The sequence below is a fragment of the Hyaena hyaena genome, unplaced genomic scaffold (genome assembly GCF_003009895.1).
Source record: "Hyaena hyaena isolate Hyena2069 unplaced genomic scaffold, ASM300989v1 scaffold_174, whole genome shotgun sequence".
NCBI classification, from domain to species: Eukaryota; Metazoa; Chordata; class Mammalia; order Carnivora; family Hyaenidae; genus Hyaena; species Hyaena hyaena.
This window is the reverse complement of record NW_024080806.1, coordinates 2,028,402-2,049,678: the sequence shown is the minus strand read 5'-3', so window position 1 is coordinate 2,049,678 and position 21,277 is coordinate 2,028,402. Positions and strand designations below refer to the sequence as shown.

Sequence of the window (21,277 nt, the reverse complement as noted above, 5' to 3'; positions counted from 1 at the left end):
CGTGTGCTCGCTCGCTCACTCTCTCTCAAAATAAATATAAACAAGTTGTTTGCTGGTGAGAATGGACATCCTTGCTTTATTATTAAGTGTTTTCTATAGGGTTTTTATAGATGGCTTTGGAATTCCTTCTTATTCTTGGCTTGTTGAGAGTTTTATTATGAATGGGTATTGACATTGAATTAATAATACAGGTTTTCTTTTTATGCTGTTATTATGGTGAACTACAGATTGATTTTTTGGATATTAAACCAACCTTGTATTCCCAAGATAAACAACACTTAATTCATGATATATTTTTCTTTTAATTTATTATTGGATTTAATTTGCATGTGTGTGTAAGTGTGTAAACACAGGAATTAAAAATTAGGCCAAATGGTCCATTTCTGATTTCATCAGTTGTGTTTTACAAGAAATTTGACCATTTCAAATGAGTTCCTGAATTTTTATCTATTTATTTTTGAGAGAGAGAGAGAGAGAGAGAGCGCGAGCGTGCGCATGCACATGCACAGTGGGAGAGAGAGGAGAATCCCAAGCAGGCTCTGTGCTCAGAGCATGGATCCTGACATGGGGTTAGAACTCCCAAACAGTGAGATCATGACATGAGCCAAAACCAAGAGTCAGATGCATAACTGAACGAAGCCACCCAGGTGCCCCCTTCTAGCTGTTTAAAATGGAAACAGATCATTGATTTTACACTTCCCTGCTATAATATAAGGATTTAAAATTTCTCTCCAAATATGTATTATTCAGTATGGTACCCTGTCTTTCCTGTTTTTCATCATCTTTGATCCTTGGGTTACTTGAAGTGGGTAGTGTTTACTTGTTAAATATTTTGAGATTTTCCTAAATATTGTATTCCTACTCCTATCTAATTCAGTTCCGTGATGATCAGAGAATAAACTTGTAAAATTTTAATCTTTGGTATTAAAGCATCAATTCTGGTCAAATTTAAATGATGTCTTTTGGTGAATGAGTACGGCCTTGAAAAGAACATACATCCTGCGTACCAGGCGCAGTACTCTGTAAGGGTAGTTGGTAGAGTTGTTCACCACTTGTGTTCTTACAGGTTCTTTTTCTAGTTCTGTTACTGAGAGAGAGTCTTCCACCAGGAGAGCGGATTTACCTGTTTCTCAGTTTAGTGCTGTCAGTTCGTACTTCAGTTAGAGCTCTTCAGTAGGGAGAGACTCGTTTCCCATTTGTCTGATACTAAACACAACCTTACCAGCTTGCTTACTGTTTACATTTTCCTCCATTCTTTTACTTTCAGACTTTCTTTTTATACTTAAGTGAGTCTCTGATAAATAGCATATGGTCGAATATTGCTTTTTTTATCCTGTCTGACAACCTTGGCCTTTAATGGGATTGTTCAGTTCATATATATTTAATTACTGATATGGTTGGGATTAGGTCGGTTGTTTGTTTCCTTTTTCTCTTTCCATCTTTCCCCCTCTTGTTCTTTTCTCTTTGTGGATTCATCAAATATTTTTTATGATTCCAGATTATTTCCTTTAGTGGTTTTGTAGCCCTGCGTCTTTACTTTTTAGTGTTCTGCAGATTATCATATGCTTCCTTTATCAGTTTATTCGGAGTTAATACTGTGCTGCTTGACATAAAATCTAACCACTCTGCACACCTTTATTCCCTGTGTCGGTCTCCTTTGTGCTCTTGTTGCGTGTACTCACGTCTGCCTCCTGAAGTCCACAGTGCGGTAGTGTCAGTTCTGCACTGAACAGTCGGTTTAAAAATATGGAGAGAAGGAAAAGTAATCATTTTACCACGTAACCTTTTTTGTTGCTCTTCTTTCTTGTGAATCCTGGTCTCCACGTGGTGGCCTCTGTCCAGCCCTTCTGTGGCGTTCTGGTCGCTTCAGGTCTGCTGGGGAGGGGTCTCCGCTGTTACCAGCCTGAAACGTGTTCTGTCACCTTCTTTTTTGAAGGACATTTGTCAGCTTGAGATTTTTTTTCCCTTCAGCACAGCTGCGGCTCCCTCCCTGTGTCTGCTCTTCCTGCTGGGAAGGCGGCTGCCCTGTTCTGCGTGTGCAGTGGTGGGGGGAGGGGGGAATTCTGGGGGGGGGGGGGGTGTCTCCTGGCTGCTTGCAGGATCCTCTCCAGGTTTTGGCAGTCTTGCTAGGATTCGCATGAATGTGGTTTGCTTGGGATTTGTTGAACTGCTTGGATGTGTAAGTTAATCGTTTATATGAAATTGGGAATTTTAAAATCGCCCTCTTCCGATGTTTTATCCCATTTCCTCTCCTTCTGGGACACCCATTTCCGCACTTGTCAGAGGCTCCGTGTTACTCCGCAGGCCCCTGGGGTTCTTTGCCTTTTTTTTTTTTTTCTCTCCATGCTTCATATTTAAGTAACGCCTATTGATTTGTCTTCAAGTTCACGGACTCCCTTTTTTGTTATTTCCAAAAAGCTATGGATCCCAGTCAGGTTTTAACTTTTTTTTTCTGGTACTGTACTTTCTACATGTAGGGTTTCTAGTTTTTTGAGTATAGTTTTTTGTGAGATTCTGTTTACTCATTTTGATCCTACTGAATACATTTATACTAATTTAAGTTTATTTTTAGAGAGAGAGAGCAAGCGAGCGAGAATGAGAACACGTGGGGGAGAGATAGAAAGAGGGGGAGAGAGAATGAATCTCTGCAGACAGGGTCTGCACTGTCAGCACAGAGCCCAGTGAGGGACTCGATCTCATAAACCATGAGGTCATGTCCTGAACTGAAATCAAGAGTTGGAGACATAACCGACTGAGCCACCCAGGCGCCTCTCTACTATACCTTCTGGAACAGGTGTTTGAATGAGGATGTTTGTCCTTGAGTGTATTTATAACCGCGGCCATTAATCCCCTGCTTTATGTTAACGTGTCGGGAATCTGGGCATCCCATCCTTTGTATTGACTGCTTTTCCTGAAGTCTTTACTCTGGGTCACACCTCGTTTCTTCACACCTGGTGACACTGGACTGGATACTGGACACAGTGATTGGCACAGTGTAGAGATGCTGGGTTCTTTCTCTGAAGAGTGTTGATTTTTGTTCAAGTGGGTAGTTAAATTATTGACCGGTTATCTTGAACTTCTGGAGGTTTGACTTGACACTCGGGTGGGGAGGGTGGGTTTTTTTTTTTCCTTTCTTTTTTCTTTTTGGTCTTTGGCTGAATCCTTAGTTCTGGTGCAAAAAGGTGTGATCCTCCTGGGCTTTCAGTGGAAAGCTCAAGGCGTGTGTGCACATAGCTCTCTAACGTGGCAGTTTCAGACTTCAGGCCCATTTGTCTTTAAGGCCCTCGGTTGTAATCTTTGCTCTTTTTGCCTTCTGGCTGTTGCTTTTTGCTGGATTTCTTGGACTCTGTCAGGTACAAGTAGTTCTGGAGTTAGTTAAGGATTTGAAGAGATTTTATAGATTTGCCTTTTTGTGGATTTCCTCCCACAACTTTCCTCTCCTTTGACAGCCCCAGATTCTGCCCTGTGGCACCTGAATGGATAAGACTGCAGGCTTTCTGCTTCGATCCAGCTGCTCCCTTACCGTGACGGGGAGGAGCCTCAGAAACCACTAAAGGACCTCACTTCCTTCCCTTCAAGTCCCCCAGTGTCTGTCTGCTTTTAGTCCCTCTCCAGAGCCTCCTGATTGGTTTTGTTTAGTTCAGTTTTGGAGGATTAGCATGAGCGCTTCAGAGGGACTTGGCATTCAGAACTGAATGTGAGACTTCATGGTTTTGATTATATTTCATAATTGTTGCCTTAATGACTTTAAACTAACACCTTTTAGAAGGAAATTGAGCAAATATACATTGACCTTATAACTCAAAGATCTAAGAAAGGAGACTTTAGTCGTGGAAACAATTATATATTATTGTAATTTCAAACTTTTTTTAGGCTAAGCGCTATTTATGGTGGTACCTACATGCTCAACAAGCCAATTGAGGAAATCATTGTGCAGAACGGAAAAGTGATTGGTGTGAAATCTGAAGGAGAGGTAAGAGCTTTTACAATTTAAAAAATATGTTGTGAGGGAGACGTTCTTGAACGCAATGCGGTGTGGACGCTGATGTAGGTTCCAGGCTACATGTGGAACAAGCTTTATGGCGAGTTGTCATCTGTAATGAATGACTGAGGACTAAAGATGCAGTGCTTAAAACCAGCTATTTCCTATTGGGTTGGTTAGTGCTTAAGATGGAAATAGACCTTAAGGATGAAGTCCAAGTGGTAGGTAGTCTGTATATGTAGTGTAGGTTGGTGCCTGTCTCTTGAATTTTCCTTTAGATTTAGCGTTATTTGTACCACTTCCCGCTTAGAATTTATTGGTTGAATTTGGGCTTGGTGGATACTGAGGGTTTTATTATGTAATTTGGGGCTGGCTCGGTGCAGTTGGGTGCAGGGTTTCTCAGATTTGAACTGCAGTTAACCCCGTGTGACCCCTGGTGAAGCGCACCTCCCGCCGCAGCGGCCCGCCAGCCGGATCTCTTGTATTTCATGAAATGGCAGCTCTCACAGGTAGTGAGAACTGTGACTTTGTGGAGTCCCTGACGGTGTCCCGTGGGTTAGGACCACATAATCTACACCCGCTGGTTGGCCGTTGGACCAACTGTTAGCGTTGTAGACCTTTGGTAACTGTCTTTTGCTTTTAGTGTGGGAGGTTCTGGGAAGTCATGTGTCTCCGAGTCCTTGTTAGCGCAGTTTGGTCTCCTCCTTTCTCAGGGCTGCTCCCTCTCAGGAAATGACAGAACATGTACCTCTCACCGGGCCCAGTCCCCTATAATGACAGCCTGTGGTAGTTTTTTTTTTTTTTAACCCAACAACAACCCTTTGAGGTTGGCTACAGCCAGGATGTGAAGCCGGCCTGCGCAGTTCTGAAACTTGTACCAGGCTTCCGAATGCTTGACTAGGACTTAGAATTCCCGGATCTGTTCCAGGAGACTTTGTGGGGATTGTTGGCAGAACCAGTTTTGTTGTGTGTACAGTGAACCCTATGAGGGCCGGAGATTGCACTGCAGGGACAGTGGCATCAACGTTCTATCAGAAACATCGTGGATACCGAACATCGTAAATGTTAATGTGACTTTGATGTTCCATGACAGGTGGCTCGCTGTAAGCAGCTCATCTGCGATCCCAGCTACGTCCAAGACCGGGTAGAAAAAGTGGGCCAGGTGATCCGAGTGATCTGCATCCTCAGCCACCCCATCAAGAACACCAACGATGCCAACTCCTGCCAGATCATCATTCCCCAGAACCAAGTCAACCGGAAGTCAGGTGAGCTTTGAAGATCCAGCAGCTGCTCGTAGAATTTTGTTACATATAATTTGCTTCATGTTTTGCTCCAAGCTTCTAATTTTATTTGCTCCTTTACAGTGAAGAAACTGTAGGTTACATAGGAGAAACAAGGCCTGATCGATCCCTTTTAGCTCAAAGAGATCCTAAACCACGCTGCAAGGCACACACGAGTCCCGGAGCCTCGGCTTGGACCTGTGTGCTTGTCCAGAATGAGGAATCGAGGCTGGACTAGAGGAGCATGGTGTCCATGTGTCTCGGCTCAGACATTATGTGCCTGTGGAGGTTTCTGTCATTAGCTGACCTGACGCCACTGTGTTTTTGCACTGATGACATTGTTTTTATATCATTGTCAGCAGAATCCTCGAGTTTAGCAGCGTGCTGGAACAACTTTCCGTGGTGAAGATCAGGACTCCCTTCTAAAATTGTTAATTCCTAAGCTCTGCGGCTGTTTTCATCCCCTGCCTTTTTCCATCTTCCTTCCCGATAGAAGCCCTAAGTCTTACTATCTTCATCGAAACTTCAGCTTAAAAGAGGTTATGACCTTTTAAACACACCATTAAGAGCTGTTGTTCCACGGGAGCAACCAGAATCACGGGTTGTGACCAGAACCAAGGGATGTTCAGGGGCCCAAGCAGGTCACAGGGTCTGTGAAAGTCTCAAAAGAGCAGAAGGAGCTCAGTCATGATTTTCTGTATTGGAAAATGAGTAGTTACTGAGTGGGATACAGGTAGAATTCTAGGAGTTTATTACAGAGAGCGCGCGCAGGAGTTGCAGAGAGAGGGGGAGACACAGAACCTGAAGCAGGCTCCGAGCTGTCAGCACAGAGCACCACGCTGGGCTCGAACTCACAAACTGCTAGATCACGACCTGAGCTGAAGTTGGACGCTTAACGGAAGAATAGCTAATGTTTATTTGCAGTTTTGTTATTTTAATAAGTGAGAAACCAGTATCTTTATAAATGCAGGTTTGTCAGGCTCTGCACTTGGCTGCAGCCGGGCTGGGAGAAGAAACCTGAGCCTGGCGGTTCATGGGTCCACGTGTCTTTCCCGCCAGCGGGCTAGAAGTCGCTGGAAACTTGCAGGCTTTTGCATACGACGCAGCTTGCCTAGAAGATTCGGTCTGTCCCAAGCAGTTTTCACACACACCTCTAGGAGATACAGGAGAAGCCGGAGCGCACATGCTGAGGTTTATAAGCCCCGGCAGTGAGTGCCTTTCCTTGTTTCCAGATATCTACGTCTGCATGATCTCCTCCGCACACAACGTGGCGGCGCAGGGCAAGTACATCGCCATCGTCAGTACGACTGTGGAGACCAAGGAACCGGAGAAAGAAATCAGACCTGCTCTGGAGCTTTTGGAACCGATTGAACAGAAGTGAGTGAGATGTTCATTTCGCTGCAGTCCAACACTGAGATTTGCACAGGGCGTGGGCAGCCGGGGGAGGGCTCTGGTGGCTGGTCTCCCCGCTGGGTTTTGAGTTTCAGGCAGAGCTGGCAGTGTGGGCTTGGGGTCCGCTCACCCGCTGACTCCGTTCTCTTTCCCTCCAGATTTGTCAGCATCAGCGACCTCCTTGTACCAAAAGATTTGGGAACAGAAAGCCAGGTGAGTGTGGCGCTCCGAAAAGGGTGTTCTACGCAGGCTTTAGCAGGAGACACCCCTGCAGCGTCTCAGGTCTCTGTAATTTTTGTTCACAGATCTTTATTTCCCGCACGTACGACGCTACGACTCACTTTGAGACAACTTGTGACGACATTAAAGACATCTATAAGAGGATGACTGGATCCGAGTTTGACTTCGAGGAAATGAAGCGCAAGAAAAATGACATCTACGGGGAAGACTAACGGCAGTACATCTCATCATCTCGTTAGGACAGACTTCCCTTTGGCAAATGACGCGTTCCGTATGAAATCCATATTGTAAGGCCTGCTTTTGTAATCACCACGGAGATTGCGGAGCACGGCACCAGTCCATGCTCCTCCCTTTCTAATATCATGTATTCACGTGTTTTCCCGGAGTGGCTGTCACAGTTGGCAGGTGACCACATTCTGTTCGGTTTAACCCATCCTGGCTTTTTTTTTTTCTCCTAGTGAAGCATCCGTTTAAAAACCCTCGTGATACGGATACAGAGCACTTGATACAGGATTTGTATCTTTTAATCAGTGTAGCCTTTGCAGGCGCGCTGCTGCTCGAGAGTCGGGTTGGTGGTGGGCCTGCTTTCTGTCCTCTTGACATTAAGGAGAATCAAAATGGACTATTCCAGAATTCGGGACCGCCTCCCTACGTCCTCCCTACACCTTCACATCTCGTATCCTGTCAAGTATTATGACAGCACCCACGTAACACGGCCACAAGGCGGGGATCCGTGGGCCTGAAATTCTAACACAAGTCCAGACCATAAGAGTCCTTTTGGAGGAAGCCCGTGTGCGGTGGTGTTTTAACCTGATAAAATTAAGGAGAGCAGAGGGGAAGGAAACCTATCGTAAAGCAGGTAAACGTAGAAGCTTCTTTTGTATCCCAGGTGTGGCTTCTTCGACGGACCAAGCTGCGATGCAGTATTGATTTGACAGAGCCTTCATTTCAATGATGTCTGTCTCCAGATGGCTCCACATGATTTCTGTGCTGCAAAATAAAGCCAAACTCTGGAAACCGGTTCCTTCTCGGTTGGTCTGTCTGTGTTCCAACGTCAAGAGCTAGTGAGTCTCGTACTGGCTGTGGTGCGGCTGCGCGGATGGGGACGCTGGGGGCACGCGCAGGGTTCGATGGGTAAACATGCCTCTGGCCTCACTGTGAGTAGACCCTAAATTACGTTCTTGACACATCCTCCTGGGGGGCACAGAATCACCCCAGGTGAGAACCCACCACTCTCCCTACAGGGAAAGATTGTCTGAAACCCCAGCGAGCCCTTCCCCACCCGGGATTCAGGCCGTGAGCCAGTGGGGCAGGCGAGGGACCCGCTGGGCTAGAACCACACAGAAGGACTGCGAGGCCATTTTCACATTCCTCATTGGACACAGTCATAAACACCTGTCATACCTGGATGCCAGGCCCGTGGGTACGAGGAGGGTGGACACTTACCCTGCGGCTCAGTTAAGTGGAAAAGCAGTTCTAGGAACGGGTTGTGGGAGGCCTCTCCCAGCAAGGTAGAGGCCCAATTTGAAGGCTCAAGTGGACCAAGTACGGTTACAGCCCCCTTACTGGATGGCTCAGTGAGCGGGTGTTTCTAGGAGCCCACCTTCCTACGCGGCGGGAGGGCTGCACCAGCAGGTGGGGGCCCAGTGGTAAACGTGGAAGCAAAGTCCTATTTGTTAAATGGCCTAAAAATGCCAGAAGGTTCCCCACAGAAGGAGTCACAGAAACGATTTTTAGTGGTCTTTATTAAAAAATGAAACAAATGGGTTAGAAAAACCTCTGTTCCAAATGGATACTATGTATCTCTACAAACATTTTTGCTTGGTTTTGAGTTTAAAGATTACTGTAGAAATTATTTCTAATACCATAAATAAATGATTTTCTTCCTCAGAGGGTAGATTTTGTAGTGCACCATTTACAAAATCTATGTGGAAAATGACAATTCATAAATTTGTCCCATTTAACTTCCTGTAGTGTTGCTAGAGTAACAGCAAATAAAACCAAGATTCCAGCGTTTACAAGGGCGGTAAAACCTTTCAAACGGGCTGTAACATGCACTACATGCGCCTCTCCGACCCTGACATGCAAAAACAAAGCTATTGGTTAAAATAGACTTCTTTTTGCTACAACTAAGTAAACGTGTTTGTAAAAGTCCTTATTTTTAACGTTGAGCTTAATTAATAGCTTTGAAGGCTCTTTGTATAAAATGAAAATAATTTAAAATAATATTTAACCATACATCCCAAAGCTGGTAGACAGCTGCTGTCCCAGTGTGAATGAAGTCCAAGATTATAGAGCAGAGTGTGAAGAAATGAAGTGAGGAACACTCCCATGTTGTAGAACATTGACTGTTCAAATAGGAGAAAGCTGTTTATCTAAAAAGTTTTCAAAGTAAAAGGAAAGTACTAGCAAGCTGCAGCTGAGTCCTGGGCGTCCACGCAAAAATGGTCATTCCATCTTTTTAAACAGTAAACCACGATAACCAAGACCTGTTTTGTAAATAGGATTCAACACCGTATCTTCTGTCTTGGGAACAAAATGAACCGCACGTGAAAATGTGTATCGTTTAGAGGAGACGGAGGCCCCTAGAGGAGATGATCCTTCAAAAATTCCACTTCATGCTGAACCAACAGCATTGCCATCCCGAATACCAATTAAAAATTTATAGCATGATGTACATGCCAAAGAGTGGAGTTTTCAAACAGCTGGCTTCCTCACAGAAAAGTCCGTATGGGTCCCGTCCCGCTCCCACAGGAGAGTTCTGGCAACTGTTCTTACCAATAGCTACTCTTAAACGGAGCTGCTATTTTTTGTATGTTTTCAATAAAGTTATTTATATCTGTAACAAGGATGCCGCTGTCTTCGAAGACTTCTCTGGAGATGGTAGGCTTTTCTGTAAAAAGAAAAAATAGCCTTTTCTGGTGAAAAAGCCCATTTATACATATACTTTTTAAGCATCACAACCCCTTTTATTTAAAACACAATTTTTATGGAACCACTTAATCCGTGGCGGGGAGGGTTCCAGGGAGAAAAGGGTATGACGTCCTGGGAGCAGGCAGGGGCCCCTAGCACCACTGAGAGGGGACTGTGGCCCTGACAGCTGGGTGACCAATCACATAAGCCTGGAGGTGCCAGGAGACCCGTGTCGCGGAGGACCGCCAGCCAGCCAGCCCGCGGCGGCCCCGTGCGTGGGCGCAGATCCCGAACGGCACCTTGATGACCGCCCCTGGACCCTTCCAGAGCCGGCAGAACGGACACCGGGGGCCACTGAGTGTACCTGTGAGGAAGACCGCGAACCTGGCGTGCACGTGCTGAACTTGCAGGTTGAGCAGACATTTCAAATGTTCTGCTTTCGTTGGCGATCGAGAGTCACAGTGGTGGTAATGAAGCAGTTCGATGAGGCGGGCACTCTGACAGGATTTCAGTATTAAATTCTTCTTCCGCGCAACCGAATCCACTCTGGAATGGACACAGGCGGTAACCAAATGCGGATTCCCTGTCAACCTGCTGCCGAAGGTGCCTCTTCACCACCTCTGAACTCTTAGCTCTTTGATTCCCACGCCCCGTGCCTTCGCTGCACTTCCTCTGACCGCGTCCGTGAGGGCACGGAGGCCTCCGGACGTGCCCTCGGCCTCCTCCCTTCTTTGCCGCGGGGCACCTGACAAGCCGGCGTCCTGGGCGCCCAGGAAGCACGGGCCTCGCGGCAAGCAGGGCACGTCCACACGCTCCCCTACCGCGCCTTCCGACGACACTGCGGGGCGGGCCCAGCGGCGCTTCCAGAGCTTGCTCTGCGGGCCCCGCACGGCTCGTGAGACAAACACCCGCGTGCTTACCCTCAGGGAGCAGCAGGGATTTTCTCCACTTCTCCGCTCTCTTTAAATCCTGTAACTACCACCGGTCTATTCTTCGTCTTCTGGGGGCAGACGTTTAACTCAGAAACACCCCTCGGTCTGCTCTCCCAGCCCGTCACCGGCCCCTCTCTCCTGCGGGCGGGGCCCCACGTGTCCCCACACCTCCAGGGACCAGCACGATCGATCGCGGCCACAATCCCGCACCTGCTCCCAGGCTCCGCCCTTCGCAGACACACATTCCCGCGGACGCTCCAGGAGCCTCCCGTTCGCCGCCGCGAGACGGCCGGGCGGCTGGTTCGCAGTTGCCGATAATCACCCAGGGCTACAAACGTTAAAACCCAGGGGTTTTTGGGTTTTAGTTTTACGTGAATTCCTGCAAAGGACACAGTGAGGGTTCTGCCCCATGTGCGACGGGACCACCTGAAGGGCACAGCACAGCGCCAGTGACGAGCGTCCGTTTACCCAAAGTCCCACGAACGGGAGGGCGCTTATCCCTGCCAGCTGACCAGGTGTGCGGTGGCCCCTCGGAACTTTCCTGCACTTGACCCTTTCCTCTGACGTGCCCGGTCACCACCTCCTCGGGATCCTGGCCACAGCCTCTGTGCTCGCCAGCTCCTCGGGGCCTGCACCCCTTCCTTGACAGCAGCAGCTCTGGGGTCCACTTGGACCTCCTGCCTCACTTTTCCCCTCTTGCACCTACTCCTAGGTATGAGCCCGTCCGGGACCCCTGTTCCGGGCCGCGTCCCTTTCCAGATCTCTCGCGTGTGCGGTTATACACCCATGTCTGTCCTGCACAGGAGAACACAGTGCAGGGAGACGTGGTCATTTTAGACATGGGCACTCTGGGCTCAGTGCCCAGCTTCACAACTGCCTGTGTGACCCGGATCTGCTCTGTCCTCACCCCACTGTGCTTCCACAGCTGCATCCCCGAGGCGAGTCTTCACCGGCCACCCGCCAGCGCCGCGCTGGCCCTCGAACGGGAGGGGGGGGGCCCGGGGGGGCCGGGGGGGCCCCCTCCCGACGCCAGACCCTCGTGTCCGCTCCTGCCTCCCCCACGCCGCAGCTCTCAGCAGCTGCACGTCTGAAGAGGCCCGCCCGCTTCCAGTCTCGTTTCGGGGTAAGATTTAATTGAGGATGCATCGCGGCCTACATGGTGCCACTGGAAGCAACACCCGCATACACACCCGACAAAGCCCTGCGGCCGCAAGCCCAGGCTCGGGCTCTTTCCCCTCCATTCACGGGGTGGAGCCTGGCCTTCGCTCCCCGCACCTTCCAGACTCGCACACCTGACCCCCCGCTGGCCCTGAGCGTGGGCCTCACACTCCAGACGGCGGCCCCACCCCCGCTGCCTTCCCCGAAAGCTCCGCCCCAGGGAGCTGAAGGTGGCAGCCAGGCGTGCAGGGGCCGCGGGATCGGGAACCCCGGACACAGACGTCGCCCCCACCCCCCACGCACAGGCCTCACCTGACGTCTTCTTTCAGCTTCTTACTCTCCCGGTGGTGAAGCAGCCACTTCCACCTCCCGCTGCCGTTCAGCTTCTCCAGGGTTTTGACGACGTCCTTCAGCTGAACTACAGCGCGGGAGGCAACAGGCCTGGTCGGGCTCCCGGCTCACGCAGGCGGAGCCCAGCGACGGTTCCCACCGGAACCCCCGGGCCTCAGCGCACCACCTCTCCCCCCTCCACCGCCACCTCCTGAGGCTAGGACGCGGCGGCCTGTGGTGGTCCCTCGGCCACGGCAGGAGCGTCCGGCCATGCGGACGGCACCGGCGGGAGCACCCACTGCACCAGAGGAAGACGGGGCTGGGTTCCCAAACAGCAACCCTAAGGCTACTTTCCAAGTCCGGTTCCTGTGCGGAACTCACACCTGTGGAGGTGACCCTCCCCCGCACCCCACCCCCCCACTCCTGGCCGCAAGGGGCGCCTGGGAGGTCTCGGTGCCACCGGTTCGGGCGGGTTCTGACCACACCTGAAAGCCTGCCGGCTCCTGCCCTCCATCCGTGCCCAGCCCGTGCCCAGAGAGAAGGGAACTGGGAGTGTTTGGCACATGCTTAAGACGACTGTTCAGAGCCACTTGGTTGACTTCCCGAACATCAACAAGACGGCAGGGGTGAAGCAACAGAAGCCGCGGGGGGGGCGTGCGGATGGGGCCGTTACAGCGAGTCCAGTGTGAACGGCCCCGCGGCCGCAGCGACAGGAAGGGCCGAGAAGCAGGCTGGCGGGCATGTCACGCCAGAACCAGGGAGGCTGGGAGCACGCTCGCTGCGGAGGGGACCCAGCGACCCCACGTGGGGAAGCGCACAGCACCGCATGTGGCCCAAACTCGGGCCTCAAGGGGTGGCGACCGATCCCGAGTGGCTACTTTCCTTCTGATGAAGTACGGCTGCGTCACTGGGTGGAGAGAGCCGGACCTGCCTGCCTTTTGGAAAAAGGAACGAGGAAGGAGACAGAAGGCCTACCTACTGTTGCGGCTTCTAGGAGCTTGTCGTCTGACACCACGAAGCCCCCCGCGTGGAAGAGCTCCTGGTAGCTGCAGGCGGGGACGTCGTCGGGGCCGTCCACGCCGGCGAAGAGGACGCCGGGCGAGCGCTTCAGCCTCAGCAAGCAGGGAATCTAGCAGACAGGGTCCCGGGAGACAGGTTGGCTGGGTCACTTCGGTGCTCCATCCAGGGGGTTCGAGTTCAGGGACAGGTGGTAATGCCTCCCCCGGGATGCCCGCCCGGGAACGTGCAGAAAGCCCTGTCCATGCACGGGAGCGCCTCTCGAAAGCACTCCCGACTCCGTTCACCATTCCCACCACACACTCATTCCGGCCCGTCCTGCGCAAAGCGGTCGACGGGGAGGCCCGGGGCCCTGTAAAGCAGTGAAGCAGCCCCGTAAAGCGACAGGCTCGCGACATCCTGGTCTCCGCTTCCCGGGCCGCCCCCGACCGCCCGGCGGTCTTGGGACGGGCAGTCAGATGCAAACGACACGTAAATCTCACAGCAAAGCGCTAAGAACACTTTCACGAAGTCCTTTTAAAGGAAGACTGACTGCCGTGAGGCACGAAGAGACGTGGGTTGGTATGTGAGCTGAGAAAGCGTCCCCGCGCCCCCCCTTCCGTGCTTCCGCCCCAGTTCCTACGAGAGTCTCAGCTCAGACACAGGGCGCTAGACGTGCCTCGGGGAGGACCCGGCCCACGTGCAGCCACGGCCCCATCAGCGTCCCGCCTGGACTCAGCAGTAAAGTTAGCTTCTTCCCGAAGAATGGAGAGGAGTCTGATAATTAGAAAACAACGGAAAATGCCCAGAACGCACATCTTTGTAAGACAGAGATCACCAAACATACCTGATGCAAACGTGATGCTATATCTTCGTTTCTGATGACGACCACGAGTGTATCGTTCTCTCTGGGAAAAGCTTGACAGAAATGCTGAGGTTCAATTTCCGTGTGGCCTCCTTTCTTCAGAAGAGCCTGAAAGATTTACAAGCAAGCATTACGATGAAGGGTATTTGCACAGAATTACTTCTACAGCTCACTACGTGCAGCAAAAAGCACATCCTGTCTGTTAAACTGCACCCTAATGAGGCACAGGAATGGCACTTTGTCTCACTTCTAAATGAGCTTCTGCATCTAAAACATGGCTCCTGGAGGCCACTAACTGAACTTACAAGTTTCTTGGTTTTGTTTAATTTTTTTGATAGTTGTGGGAGAGAGGGAGGGAGAGAGAATCTTAAGCAGGCTCCACATGCAGCGCAACCTGCAGCCTGATGAGCTCAATCCCACGACCTTGGGATCATGACCTGAGCCAAAATCAAGAGTTGGACAGTCAACTGAGTCACCCAGGCGCCCCACAAATTTTATAATAGACCTTTCATGTCCATCAAGGAGCCCGCATCAGACATACATGTCCAGGACTCTCACCTGCTCTGAGGCAATTACCTGGGAGAATGTAGATACTTACTCTAAAAATGCCACTGCCAGTCAAAACGTTTCTAGAACTTTTGGAAACAGTACCCCTGACTCCTAAGCATCACTTGGACTGGCATTAATGGCTGTGGAGTGAGCCCTGGGCGTGGCGGGTGGTGGGGGAGGTGCTGGGGTGGTAGCGGGGTGGGGGAGGGGGTGGCAGTGGGTGGTAGGTGGACTGAACCTCGGGTCACCAGGCGCTGCTGCCATGTGATTTACTCAGTCACAGATGCTGTGGGCACAGGCCTAACTGCAGGGTATCCCTTCACCCTATTCTCCTCTGTGACGCTGACACTGTTTCTGGAGGTTTCCACTGCACCCCAGAAAGCTGTGTCTTACCATCTCTGGTCCTGCCCTTTGTAAAAATACGGTATCAACTGCCCCTGGATCCCAAAACAACTCAAATTTTGACCATTTCAATTCTTAACTCAGAATGCACAGCAAATGTATTTTGAAAGAAACTCCTGCGGATGAGATTTCTTTTCAGAGAGGCCACTAAAACATCTAAATGTGAATCTTCAGCTCTAACTTATTTTACTAATAAACCAGTCAAATAAATACATTTTCTGGGATATTCAACATTTTCATCATGTCCTGTGGAGTTCCTGGCCATTCTGTCACGCACTCCAAATTTCAACCGTAATAAAGGGCCTCTCGGATGTTCCTCACCTTACAGATAAATGGGGCCTGACACCCAGCACCCTGAATGCCTTAGGAGTCTCCAGGGCAGAAAAATTATCTGGAATAGCTTTCTGAGTTTTAAGAAACATTTTGCTCTAGATTATCTTTTTAAGAATTTTTTTAGTGTTTATTAATTTTGGAGAGAGAGGGAGAGGGGGAGAGAGAGAGAGAGGGAGACACAGAATCTGAAGCAGGCTCCAGGCTCAGAGCTGTCAGCACAGACCTGATATGGGGCTCAAACTCACGAACCAGGAGATCACGACCTGAGCCAAAGTTGGATGCTTAACCTACTGAGCCACCCATGTACCTCTTTCAAAAAAAAAAAAAAAAAATTTTTTTTTTTTTAGAGAACCAGCAGGGGAGGGGCAGAGAGAGGGGGACAGAGGATCCGAAGCAGGCTCTGTGCTGACAACAGAAAGCCTGATGCAGGGCTTAAACCCACGAAGGGTGAGATCATGACCTGAGCTGAAGTCAGATGCTTAACCTACTGAGCCACCCAGGCGCCCCTAGGTTACCTTGATAGTACTTTATTCTCAAGTTTATAATGTGTCCACCTTCTCCTTAGAGATTAGTTTTACATTTGCACAAAATTTGTTATTTTCTGTTGTAAACAGGGGCCACATGAAAAAAATATCAGCAAACACAATGTTTACTATCGAAACAAGCAAGTACTTTTGCTAGAAGGAAACTGACCATGGCTATGATTTCTCTCCCGCGTGAAAACCTGTGCTCTGTCAAGGGCGTGAATGGCTCTGTTGCTCTCGAGAAGATGGAAGCAAAAAGAAATCAAGGGTTTTGCTCACTGTGGGGCATGGCTGTGATGCCATGTGAGTGGATCCCGGACTTACTGCGGCGCACATCTAGGTACAGTATATATAATCAGCCCCAAACAAAATTAATTCAAGGTATACAACAATTTTTAGGTCACTTGTGGAGGCCAAGCACCTTCAAAAAGTCTGCAAGGCCATTTAAAGCTTTATTTTTTCAACTACACTGCTTACCACAGCAGCATGGGAGTTAGAACAGACACTGACAGAAGGGGCTGGGAAGAGCAATCTGTTGGAACCTCGGAAAAGGACCCTTGATGGCCAAAAAAAAAGTTACGCATTTTAACTAAATGAAAGTCACTTGTAAAAGGTATGTTTGCCTCTAGGCTCTCCCTGAGGCCTGCCGTCCAGCTCGCCTCCAGCAGCCCCCCCCCCCCAACTCCCGCGACAGCGGGACAGCAGAGCTCTCTCTCGGAAACACACACACCACATTATTTACTTGCAAAGCGGTGCCACGGCCTCCCCGGTGACCCCGGTGCTCAGCGCCCTCGTGGGCCTTCCCGACCCGGCCCTCGTCCACACCTCCAGATGCAGCTCCAGATGTGAAACGTGACAGCCCTGTGCCGCCAGCTTCCCATGGGCCTGAGGAGAGGGGGCGAGTGGGGAGCCGCCAGTGGTCGTGTCCCCGCGGGGCCTGGTCCCCTAGAGGCCTGGCAGGACGGCCGCACGCTTCTTCAGAGGTCTGAGGTCACTTCATAATTCACCACGTGCGAGCTTCCCAGCTGCCACCACGTGACAGGTACCCTGGGCACCAGAAGTGCGGACCCGAGTGACCTCTGAGACAAATCCGGCTGGTCACTGAGAACCCAACACTGCTCAGTCCAGCTGCCCACACCGCGTATACCAGGCTGCTGTCGCTTCCTTGAGGGAAAGGTCCTGACTTCCTGACCAGGCCAACTGTCCTCAGAACAACGTCTGAGTACCTGCGCCATCCTGGGGGCCGTCATGTTGGCAACATTCCCCCTCCGCTTGCACGCTGGGATTCTAGAATGCACGCTGGGATTCTAGAATGCACACTGAGGACAGTCATTCCCGAAAAGGCTCCCGCTGGGGGAGGGCCAAGGCACCAGCTCCAGTTGGTGCCCCAGGCTGGGAGGAGGAGGCCGGGTGTGCAGGGGCGAGCCGTGGCCCAGGAGCGTGGTTGCAGGCTGGTGGCGGATACACGTGGGGTGACGGGAGCCGGCTCCCTGCCACGTGGGGAGAGCCGCCCCCGTGGCACCAGTGGCTGGGATAAGCCTGCTGCGCCGGGGCTGGAGCCGGGGAGGGGGCCACACCTGCTTCAGCTCTTCCACACAGACGTGCGCGTTCCCCGGCTCTGCTGGGAAGGCCTGGAGGCGGTGACGCCCAGAGGCGCTGAGCCCACCCAGTGCCCAGATGCTGATCCCAAATGCTACTCTTCACTCAAAAGGATCCCTGCTTCCTGGAGAAACGGCTGTGAGGGCGGGGGCTCTTGGGGGGGGGGGGGGCAAGGAATCTATGAAGTAACCTGTGACATCAAGCTGTGCCACAAAGGAAGAATGGATCCAAGGACACAGAAGCCAGCTTAAAAGGACTCTCACTGGCCGGGTCTGGGACAATCTGAGCACGACCATAAATAACGAAGGACCAAAACAAATACTATTCAAATGTCCACACTACCCAAAGCCATGTACACATTTAATGCAATCCCTATCAAAATAGCAACAGCAGTTTTCAGAGAACTAGAATAAACAATCCTAAAATCTGTATGGAACCACGAAAGGCCTCGAATAGCCAAAGTGATCTTGGAAAAGACAAATCTGGAAGCATCACAGTTCTGGATTTCAAGTTACGTTACAGAACAGAAGAAATTAAAACAGTATGGTATTGGCATAAAAAGAGAACAAAACAGAAAACCCAGAAATGAACCAACAATTATATGGTCCATTAATCTTCGACAAAGCAGGAGCTAATATTCAATGGAAAAAAGTCTCTTCAAACAAATGGTGTTGGGAAAACTGGACCACTTTCTTACACCATACACAAAATTCAACCCAAAATGGATTAAAGATGTAAATGTGGGGCTTAAAATGATAAAACTCCTACAGAGAACACAGGCAATAATCTGAGAATGGCCACAGCAACTTCTCTTTAGATATGTGTCCTCAGGCATGGGAGACAAAAGCAAAAATGAACTACTGAGACCTCATCAAGATAAAAAGCTTCTGGGACCTGGGTGGCTCAGTCTGTTGACAATCTGACTCTTGAGTTCGGCTCAGGGCATGATCCCAGGGTTGTGGGATCGAGCCCCACACATCAGGCTCTGTGCTGAATGTAGAGCCTGCTTAAGACTTTCCCTCCTTCCCTCCCTCTCTCCCTCTTCCTCTCTCTCCCCTTCCCTACTCATGCTCTCTCTAAAATTAAAAAAAAAAATTTTAAAAAAGATAAAAATCTTCTGCATAGTGAAGGAAACAACAAAACTAAAAGGCAGCCTACAGAATGGGAGAAGATATTTCCAAATGACATATCTGATAAAGGGTTACTACCCACAACATGTAAAGAACTTCTAAAACTCAATACCCAAAAACCAAATCCAATTAAAAATGGGCAGAATATGAGAACATTCTTCCAAAGACAACCAACATGCAGACAGCCGACACACAAAAAGATGCTCAACATCACTCATCACTAGGCAAATGCAAATCGAAACCACAATGAGGTACCACCTCATGCCTGTGAGAAGGGCTAGCATCTAAATGACAAGAACGACAGATGCTGACAAGGAAGTGGGGAAAGGGGACCCTTTGTGCACTGTGGGTGGGAATGCAAACTGGTTGCAGCCACTCTGGAAAACAATGCGGAGGGTCCCCAAAAAGTTAAAAATAGATTCCATTCCATATGATCTAGTAACTCCACTAGTGGGTATTTACCCCTCAAATAACAAGAGCACTAATCTAAAGGGATACATGCGCCCTTATGTTTACTGCAGCATTATTCACAATAGTAACCAAACTATGGAAGCAGCCTAAGGGTCCATCAACAGATGAATGGATAAAGAAGATGGTGTGTGTGTGTGTGTGTGTGTGTGTGTGTGTGTGTGTGTGTACACAGGGATATTACTCAGCCATAAAAAAGAATGAAATCTGGCCATTTGCAGTGGTGTGGATGGAGCTTGAGACTAGAATGCTAAGCGAAGTCAGTCAGTAAAAGACAAATATCATAGGATCTTACTCATATGTGGAATTTAAGAAACAAATGAGCAAAGGGGTGCCTGGGGCTCAGTCAGCTGAGCGTCCGAATTTGGCTCAGGTCATGTTCTCCTGGTTCGTGGGTTCAAGCCCCGCATCAGGCTCTGTGCTGACAGCTTGGAGCCTGGAGCCTGCTTCGAATTCTGTGTCTCCCTCCCTCTCTGCCCCTCCCCTGCTCCTGCTCTGTCTCTCTCTCAAAAATAAATGAAAAATAAAAAACAAATGAGCAAAGGAAGAAGAAAAAAAAAAAAGAAAGACCCACACACAAACCAGGAAACAGACTCTTAACCACAGACAGCTCACAGTTACCGGGAGGTGGGTGAGCAGGATGGGGATCAAAAGGAACACTTATAATGAAAAAAAGAACGAGGACTGGATGCTAACTCTAAGGAAAGTAATGTGGAAGAAGGCGGGTCCACGTGGGAGAGGGGGGAAGGTTGTGCACTAGAGCGGAACGCCCGCTGGTTAACATGCAAGGAAGGAGGAACTCGAGCCGTCACTGGCAAGCATCAGAGTAGTGACTGTCCAGGCAGGCGGCACCAGCCAAGAGTACACCTGGAGAGTGAGAGTCTGATCAGGCCTCAGAGGTTTCTATGTTCTATCCTATCTCCCCACTCATCGATAATTACAGCACATTATGAACTTTACACTGGAGAAACCCGGCAGAAACCATCCTAACCAAGTGACAAAAATGAATACAGAGAAACAGGGAAAACTCACGAGGTGGGCCTCCCTACATGGCACACAGGGATCACCAGTATGTGGGTACTTTTGCCTAAAATGCATAAATCACAAGGAAACAACAGGAAACCAACCTAACTGGCCTGCAGTCTTCAAGGCTGTCAAGGTCACAAAAGGTAAGAAATGACAGGAACTACTTAAGATTGATGGAAACCGAACAAGACATGACAGCAAAGGTGACTCGTGATGCTGGACCGGTGGCGGGTCTGTGGAGTGGACGGGCACACAGCGTGGACACCCGCAAGGGCCTCCCTGGCATCACCTCTACCTCCCACTCGGAAGGGGACACACACCTAGCATTCAGGGGCAGTGGGACACCATGTGTGTGACATGTTTTCAAATGGTCCAGCAATGTTAACAGTGGGGTGTCTAGGGGAAGGGTACCATTTCTGTCACCTTTGCGTAAATTTGAAATTACATTTTAAAAGTTAAAGAGAAAAGTCTTTTCCCCAAACAGAAAAGAAGCGACCTGTGAGGGTAGAATGAGGAAGCTAACAGTGAGTTCAGACAGACTCTAGCTCCCACGGCCTTAGACCCTCACCGTGGTTACAGCATTCAAACTTACTGACCATGTTCTCATTAGAACATCGGTCATCCTAATGCTTACAAAATACGTCCCAGGGGCACCTGGATGTCTCAGTCAGTTGAGTGTCAGTCAGACTTGGGCTCAGGTCCTGATGTCATGGTTCACGAGCTTAAACCTCAAGTCGAGCTCTGGGCTGACAGTGCAGAGCCTGCTTCGAATCCTCTGTCCCTGTCTCTCACTGCCCCTCACCATCTTCTGTTCTCTCAAAAATAAACATTAAAAAACAGGGGTGTCTAGGTGGCTCAGTCGGTTAAGCATCTGACTTCAGTTCAGGTCATGATCTCAGTTTGAGCCTGCTTTGGAATCTGTGACTCCCCCTCTCTCTGCTCCTCCCCACTGGTGCTGTGTCTCTGTCTTTGTCTCAAAAATAAAAATAATCATAAAAAAATTAAAAAACAAAAACTTCCCAAACCAAAAGAGATCCCCCTCAATTAATGGAGGAACATAGGTATTTACTTTCTTTTAAGTCCAAATTTTCCCTCTGGAATAGGTCTGTGCTCACATCTGAAAGGTAGTATTTTTGGTATGAAAATAAGCGGTGGTAA

The 21,277-nt window shown here is 49.7% G+C and overlaps 2 protein-coding genes across 2 annotated transcripts in view; one reads left to right on the top strand and one right to left on the bottom strand.

Moving 5' to 3' along the window:
- Window positions 1-7,916, top strand: part of GDI2 (GDP dissociation inhibitor 2) — a 31,393-nt gene extending 23,477 nt beyond the window's left edge. Inside the window, exons 7-11 of the mRNA XM_039240383.1 lie at window positions 3,874-3,973; window positions 5,076-5,247; window positions 6,495-6,639; window positions 6,813-6,867; window positions 6,960-7,916. Coding sequence (XP_039096314.1) covers window positions 3,874-3,973; window positions 5,076-5,247; window positions 6,495-6,639; window positions 6,813-6,867; window positions 6,960-7,106 — 619 coding nt within the window. The 3' untranslated portion in view covers window positions 7,107-7,916. The remainder of the gene's footprint in view (window positions 1-3,873; window positions 3,974-5,075; window positions 5,248-6,494; window positions 6,640-6,812; window positions 6,868-6,959) is intronic.
- A 705-nt stretch (window positions 7,917-8,621) lies between these two features.
- The window catches only part of TASOR2 (transcription activation suppressor family member 2), a 110,496-nt gene continuing 97,840 nt past the window's right edge, over window positions 8,622-21,277 (bottom strand). Inside the window, exons 23-27 of the mRNA XM_039240397.1 lie at window positions 14,071-14,196; window positions 13,203-13,356; window positions 12,210-12,315; window positions 10,172-10,353; window positions 8,622-9,787 (exon numbers count right to left, since the gene is read on the bottom strand). Coding sequence (XP_039096328.1) covers window positions 9,669-9,787; window positions 10,172-10,353; window positions 12,210-12,315; window positions 13,203-13,356; window positions 14,071-14,196 — 687 coding nt within the window. The 3' untranslated portion in view covers window positions 8,622-9,668. The remainder of the gene's footprint in view (window positions 9,788-10,171; window positions 10,354-12,209; window positions 12,316-13,202; window positions 13,357-14,070; window positions 14,197-21,277) is intronic.